General features: G+C 44.5%; 1 protein-coding gene across 1 annotated transcript; it reads right to left on the bottom strand.

The window, feature by feature from the left end:
- Positions 1-459: 459 nt before the first annotated feature.
- Positions 460-3,924, bottom strand: LOC100283532 (uncharacterized). Its single transcript, NM_001156432.2, is given in 5 exon segments — positions 460-1,020; positions 1,138-1,258; positions 2,127-2,355; positions 3,526-3,558; positions 3,655-3,924. Coding segments are annotated over 5 exon segments (768 nt in total). The 5' UTR covers positions 3,770-3,924; the 3' UTR covers positions 460-750.
- Positions 3,925-8,194: the final 4,270 nt, after the last annotated feature.

Genomic DNA, 8,194 nt, shown 5'->3' with positions numbered 1-8,194 from the left:
GTTGTTTTGTTCACGAAGCGAAATGAATTACGGTGTTGTTTGTTTCACGAAATGTAACGTAAATAACAACGATAATGATTCACGCTCGAATACCAACGATAACAAATTTGAATAGACTATTAATTTCTAGTCGGTATCAGATTACGGTTGGTCTTAAACTAACATAGTTTAACGCTATCAGTTAATTATCACGTTACAAATATATAAATCAAACAACACCTACATTGTTTACTTACATTGTTTGTTGTTTGAGCTCGCTCATACGGGGGTTAAAAAATGGTAAATACTTTTTATATGGATTACATCATTCTTTCTATCATTAAAATGCTATGCCTCCAGGAGGAACATCTATGTGACTGCGGTGACGATGGACTCAGCTCAGTCAATTTCTGCGCACTAGCTTCGCAAGTTCGCCACAATAATATGCTCAGGTCAGGTGCAAGCCGAAGAAAATTATCATACACGCTAAACATCACTGAATTACTGAACATGTGTTTCCAAACTCCAGCAGTTCATCCGACTCTACGATGACAACAGTCAGCCTGCTTGCTAACACAACACGTCACCACTAGCTACCATGTCCATTACTACCAGTGTACAACACACGACGAGAAAAATACAACAGCCAGCACACGCACTGGTCCACTAAACAGAGGAAGTGATTCTAATGACACAGTTTCACACTTTCACTGCTCCTAATGATTCTAAATGCTTCGTCAAGTGGGAGCGAGTCCTGCCCCAGGGCGCCTGTCATTCCCGGCTCCGCTTGGTGCTGCAGCTGGGACACTTGTACTGCTTGATGTGCTCTGCCTTTGCAGGGGTGATGCGGACACACTTGCCATGGAACCACTTCTCGCAGATATCGCAGCAGATCCAGAACTCCCCATTCGCATAGCTTTCCCCACAGGACCCACACAGGTACGCCTGGTCCTCCTCTGCGTCCTCACGGCCGCTATCCTCCTCTTCGTTTGGGTGGGCTGGCTTCACAGGCTTACTGTTAGAATTGATCTGTTTTGATGGCTGCAAGAGTTGGCACGCCAAACGAGCCAGGGGTTGCATGAACAGCATTAGCAAGATGGTATATAGCACATATACTTACTTTTGATCCACATAGACACACCAAAGATATTTACTTACTTTAGAGTTAGATTTGCTGCTTTTGCTGCTGCCGTTGGGGGCTTTTGATTGCTTCTTAGCAACCCCGGTCACAACTTCATAAACAGTGGGCAGGTTATTAATCATGGTGAAGAGCCTTCTCCTGAAATCCAAATGCTGCCAATGTATTATCATCTCATTTTTCTTGTTCTCCAATAATTACTCGGCGTGTCCCAAATTATAGGTTGTTTTGGCCTTTCTAGGTACATAGCTTTTGCTATACACCTACCTAAATTTTGGAACAGTGGTAATAGCTTTCTTTCTTCTTTTGTTTGGTTTTTTTTTTTTGCTACAGAATGGATAAAACCTGGAACATTTATACATCTTTACATAAATTTTCCAACGAGAGAGGTAGGAGCATCATGAGCAAAAGAATGGAAGATAGATAGCTGCAGATATAATAAATGGAAAATAAAATGGAGATTACCTAATTAAGGGAATCCCATCTCACCTAGAAATGGGACGCCCCACAACTATGGCATAATGGCAGGGAGCCTTCCACTGAGCACAGTCTTATACCTGAACTCTCACATTCCCTACATCATTTCCCTAATGCACCACCACAATACTCTTGCCCACAAAACCCAACGATCCCTCTCCAATGTCCAGTTTCCACGATAGCATCTGATGCCTCCACAACCTGTGGAAGCAACATATGCATCTCCCCACAGCAACTGATGCCTCCAGAACCTCTGGAAGCAAACACCCCCTGCCTCACTTCCCCCCTCCTGAACCATTCCCATAGCAAGACACAAGAACAATATATCCCCCCCCCCCCGGGCCGTTTGCGTCAAGAAAAACATTTTTCCAAAAAAATGAAAATAAATTATAGAAACAAAACTGTGACCAAAGGTATCTAAGTTCCATATTGTAATAAAAAAACATGAAAGGGAAACACAAATACAGTAAAGAGGTGAATAAAAGCACAAAGAAAATGAATTAAACCTTTGTAATAAAAACAATACACAAACCTTGCATCTTTATCAAATCCAAAGCGAGCTCCAAAGTAGAATGCAACAGACAGGAGCCACGCATCACTATGAACTGCAACTAGAGACAACCAGTCTTTTTCAACCATTCCATCACGGGCAAAGTTTATGCCCAGTGCTGGTTCTGGAAGCTCAGGAGGTACTTCCTCAGCTGGAAGAGTAACCTCCCAAGTCTCATTTGGCAAACCATAAAGGCACAAGTTCTCTTTCTCTGGCATAAAAAGGAAAGAAATATGTCAACAGGACAAAACAAAGGAAATGGAATCTGATATGTTCACGTCACTAGTTATGACATGTTACTGAACATCAGTAGACAGCAGAGCAAGGATGCTATTAAAAAATGTTAATCAAGTAAAACAGATGCTGCAATGATGACTAGAAGCCACTTTACTCATAACTGTTTTCCATGAATGTATGTCAGGATTACTTGTGGACATTGAGCAATATTAGGCCAGTCACCATTAATGTCTGCATCTGACTTTTATCTTGTCTCCACTTCACAATTCTTCATACAATTTGTAATTCCTTCTACTAACATATATTACTTCTCATTCTTTTTTCATTCACAGGAGGGCAACCTGGAAAAACCAGGTTACATGATATATCATGTCAAAAGCACTACATCAATTTTGCTAGCTTTTATAGTTTTAACCAGATTTCAATCCTCACAGCAGCAGTAACAGATTGTAGCTCAAAACGGCATCTATCTGAGGGTTTAAATGAATAGGCCCATGGTAACCAATGACAATGAGTACAATTCAACTCTACTGAGGCTGCAACTTTCAGCAAATACCGACATACACCAACATGAGCCAAATGATCGTGTGTCCCATCAAGTGATACTGCACTGTGATTGGTCAATCCCCTTCATTATGCAAGGTACATGGTTTGTTACGTACAACCCAAGCATTATGCATGTAAACGGAAATGCAAATTGGTCAATCCCCTTTATTATGTAATGTACATGGTTTTTTTTACGTACAATCAAAGCATTATGCATGTAAACTGAAATTCAAATGACCGCAGCTGGAGCATATTATAGGACTTTAAATTACATAACCATGCCATTTACCAAGCACTTCCTTTAATTGACGTACTCATCTACGCAAGTTTCTTTAGCTTACGGCCTTGAATTGATGATCTTAACAGATTGGAGGGTGAGATCAATTACAGAATAAACTTACATATCTGACAAAAGTAAAGGGCTAACAATACCACTATTCGTCCTTAAATAATCCGACGAATCTCTAAACGGCAACCGGATCGAGCTCCATAAACAAACGCCGGATCGGCATATAGTGAAAGGCGAAGCTTAGCTCGAAGATAAGAGCAGTACAGACGGACGGGAAAAAAAAGAGGGGAGCAAAGTCGGGCGCGTCACCTGGATCGCACTGCTGATAGAACTTCTCCACATCTGCGCGCACCACGGAAGCAGCTGTAGCATCAGAGAAGCATCCACAAACCAAGAGGACAAACAGGAGGAGGCAGGAAATGCGTGAGACAAGCTGACCCGTGGTGAGTGCCTTGACGATGCCGGCGCGGCGCGCGCGGAAATCGCGGAAGACGTCCTCGGGGGAGCGCGCGTGGTGGTGCACCGCCGCAGCGCCTTCTCTGTCGCCGTCCATCGCTGGCCACCGTGTCCCTTGGCTAGGGTTTGGGGAACCGATGGTAGCAGTGGTGGTGGTGGACTGGTAGTGGAGGGAGCAGAAGAGGATTAGAGAAGACGAGAAGCGCAATACCGCGAGACCGTAGGCCTGCGAGGATTTCAGAGGGGCAATTTGGGAAAAGCGGAAACCACGAGGTGCTCGTCGTCCAAAACATGTTCCAGTTCGCTTTCAAGCAAGGGGCACTGTGGGAGCAAAACTGCAAAAGGATAGTGGGCCCGTGAACTGGGCTCGGCTTTCCGCGCACTACAGAAGCTAGGCCAAGATTAGTCATGGACCCACCTTGCTGATCAAGATTGGCTTGACGGACGTGACGTGATTGGGCCGGTTTTTTTCACCAAATCATGGGCCGCATCTACTGAAAACGAGCCCATTTGAGTTGTTTTCCATGTTCCACTTCCCTTGCCGGATCCGGCTCCTCTTCTTCCGTCGCACTCGGTTTCGTGTTCCACACTTCGCTTTCCGGTTCAGCGAGACTGCTGGGCAATCGTCGGTTCGTCACTTCAATCAAGTGGCGGAGGCGACGGAGCCTGTACTCCTATTAGCAGAGCTCGTGCTCCCACCGTGCCCACATCGCTCTCAAACTCAAAGGTCCATGCTGCTCGCCCACCGTACTCGGACCATCGTCTATTACACGGATTGGGGGCATTCGGTTGGGTTGATTCGATGTGTGCAGTGTGCGCTCTTTTCTTTATGCAGGTGTGGAGGAAATATTTTTGGAGTTTTAAAATTAAAACCATGGTACGAAAAATACTATAATATTTCCTTTGTCCCAAAATAAAATTCGTTTTATGTTAAATATGTATTTATTAGTTAATCTGTGAATGTAATTTGCACGTATATCTGTATTTATTATTATTAAAATGAATGTGGACCAAAAAAACCTAGAAAGAAACATATTTTGAAACGAAGGTAGCATATTTATTGATAAGAGGTGTTTGGCTATCTCGTAAAAAACTCTAGTTATAATGTTATGGTTTTATAGATACCATGATATTTTTGGAGTATTTAAAACTCCACTCCAACCTAAATATTTTATATATGGCTAGCCTTGCATATGTATACTAAATATTATGGTTTGAAATATTTTGTCTCCAAACACGTATTGTTAAGAGTGATGTTAAAAATACTACAGTTGTGTCATGACATCTTAAAACCGTTAGTATTCCAAAACTATTTAAAAATATTAGTACAATTGAAAGTCGCCTAGAGGGGGGTGAATAGGCGAAACCTGAAATTTATAAATTTTTAACACACTAAAGGCCGAGGTTAGCGTTAGAATTATATTCAAATCCGAAAGATTGTTTTTCTTGCTAAGAGTTGCTCAAAGGATGCAGATGACGTATGGGAGCGAACTCAAATCAATACTAGCAAGGAAACGTTAGAGAGAGGAGAAAGGGCAAACAAATCAAACGAGAATCAAAGCGAGTAGACACGGTGATTTGTTTTACCGAGGTTCGGTTCCAAAAAACCTAGTCCCCGTTGAGGAGTCCACAAAGGCCGAGTCTATTTCAACCATTTCCCTCTCTCTCAAACGGTCACTTAGATCGAATGAGACTTTTCCTTAATCACACGGGTCACTAAGACCCCGCAAGGACCACCACACACTTGGTGTCACTTGCTTCGCTTACAAAGCACTTGAGAATAAGAATGAAAAAAGAAAAAGGTCAATCCAAGCAATAAGAGCAACAAAAGAACACAAAACACCATCTCTCAAGTCCCTAATGGAATTGAGTTGATTTAGAGGCTTGGAGAGGATTTGATCTATTGAATGTGTCTTGGAGTAAAGTATTTTGATCTTGCAATGAGTGGGATGTTCAGAATACTTGGATGCCAATGAATGAGGTGGTTGGGGTATTTTAGCCCCCAACCACTTCCTAGCCGTTGGCAAGGGCTGCTGGCGATGGGCGCACCGGACAGTCACTGTGCACTGTCCGGTGCGCGCCACGTCAGCGCAACCGTTAGGATTCAGAGCAGTTGACCATTGTAGACGTTTGTCTTCTTACTGCACCGGACAGTCCGGTGCCCTCTGACTTCTGTGCTCTGACTTTTGTCGTGGCACAGTTCACCACTGTAGCTCTGCACAGTCGACCATTGTCACGCAGGGAGCCGTTGCTCCGCTGGCTCACCGGACAGTCCGGTGAATTATAGTGGAGCGCGCCTGGCAGAAACCCGAGAGTGGTCGGTTTGCTGGCTGTCTCGGCTGGCGCACCGGACACTGTCTGATGCACCAAATTCTAGCACACTCTAAGTCTTGCTCAATTCTTTGATTGAGTCCCTAATTGAATTTCTTTCTTGGTTTGTGTTGAACCTTATGCACCTGAGATAAATGATATCTAGACAAACTAGTTAATCCATGTGATTTGTGTTGTACGTCAACCACCAAAATCGATTATATAAAATGGTTAACCCTATTTCCCTTTCAACAATACCTGTGCGTTGCAATGACAACGAATTATTTTATAAAATATTAGTGCATAACGATTATATAAAAAAGAAAAACACATATATTATCATATACTTCAATAGCATAAATTGTTTTAAAGGGTTAGAAATCTAGAGTCGTGGAACAAATAAGTCTTTCATGCGGCATATATGTTTTATTACGAGAAACAATACTAATTACTAACTATTTCACCGGAAAGACTCGGTTAACTTATTTGATCTGGCATTCACAAGACAATTTGCATGTTCAGTCTGCAATATTTTAAGCTTATTTCTCAGTTAAGTGAGACATGTTTTTCTTTGCCCTATAAGAAGGCAACGGTAAGTGTCGGATATCATAATTAGTGGGATCATGCCCCTAACCATATCCGGCACCTGAGTACCAGGAAATCATAAACCGGAAAACGCTCCCCCGAGGTCACGCATGGTCTAATCGTGATTCGCCCGAGAGACCGCTCAACGGCTGCTCAAAACTACACCTCGTCCGAGCCTATCCTCGAGCAAAGGTTGTGCCTGTGTGGATCCTGGACTCGCCCGAGGGACCCCTTTTACGGAAAGAAATTTCTGCCTCGCCCGAGGGCATCTCGGACGAAGGCCAGCCTTGAGCCCGGCCTCGGCCAAAGTTCTCGAGAACCATGAAGATGTGCACATTAAATGCAATGATACAAATATCTGCTCCATGTGACACCGCATTCAATAGAGGACGATGGGACCGTGGTCCCATCTACTTTCACCGACTACGATGATGCACCGTGAATACCGGACATTGCTCACCCGCTCTGATCACTGTTCTCAACTCCAGATGCGACATCTAAGCACGGCCCCAGCCTCGAGAAAGAACTCCGCCTCGCCCAAAGTCGCCCTCGACCTCAGGAGGAAACTCCGCCTAGCAGTAGCCACCAACTCCCTACGAATCCCGCAGGAGACCACTTCAACTACTGTTTTGACCACTCCACTGCACGACTGTGTGTCCCGCTTTGCGCTTTAGGCTAAAGTATGCGGGAGAGAAATTCATCAAAAAAACTCAAGGAAAAAGACCAAGTTTCAGATATCTCACGATAACTTACTCGGGCCGAGACAGGCCTAGCCTCAATGGCCCCATGCTCCTCATGTCGTTGGTCCCTGAGGCCGGCGCTGGGAGTGGGTCGGTAGGCCGCTCCACAACCTCCTCCTCCTCGACTGTGGGGATAGACTCCGGCACAACAGGCGTCCGCATCTCAGGCAAAGGTGCTAACATCTCGAGCCCGAGCACCGGCGCGTCCGGACCAACGTACAGACCCATTGAGGATGGTTCGGACCAGAGCCTAACGTTGGGACTGAAGCCAAGCCGGATCTCCATCCCCTCATCGTCGTCATCATCGTCGGCGGCGGCGGAGATCGTGCTTGGGAATGGCTCCAGTGGCACCCCCTCCCTCTCTCGCGCTCGGTGGCGCCTCTCGAGAGCATTGCAAGCCACCTTTTTCTCGCGAGCTCGCTTCTTCTCCTCGTCATTCTTCCTCTTTTGCTGCTCTACAGCCAACCTCTGTGTCGTCTGACCAGCCGGATAAAAATATCCCTCACCATCTGCTCCAATCGTGTACACACCTCCATAAACAACTCTCTATTTTCCATACACCATAATGGTAGCCACAAACGGAGCAAAGAAGTACACCAGTAAATGACTGGCAGAGGAGAAGAACTTTTACCATTAAAAACCAAATCATCTCTACATAGCTAAAGCGACCATATCAAGGCCATCGCTCCCACCCAACTGAGAATCCTATGCTTGTTATCTATCCCTTGTAGCCAGTTACCAAACATATTAACAACACTACTCGGAGGGTAAAAATTGGAAGTCGTTTGGATGACTGACCATACAGAACTGGTAAAATTGCATTGGAAGAATAAATGTTTGATTGTCTTGTCATGGTGACAAAATACACATTTTAGACTTCCAATCCA

The sequence above is a fragment of the Zea mays genome, chromosome 4 (assembly GCF_902167145.1).
Source record: "Zea mays cultivar B73 chromosome 4, Zm-B73-REFERENCE-NAM-5.0, whole genome shotgun sequence".
NCBI classification, from domain to species: domain Eukaryota; kingdom Viridiplantae; phylum Streptophyta; class Magnoliopsida; order Poales; family Poaceae; genus Zea; species Zea mays.
The sequence above is the reverse complement of the archived record's forward strand: the minus strand, read 5'-3'. Positions and strand labels throughout refer to the sequence as shown.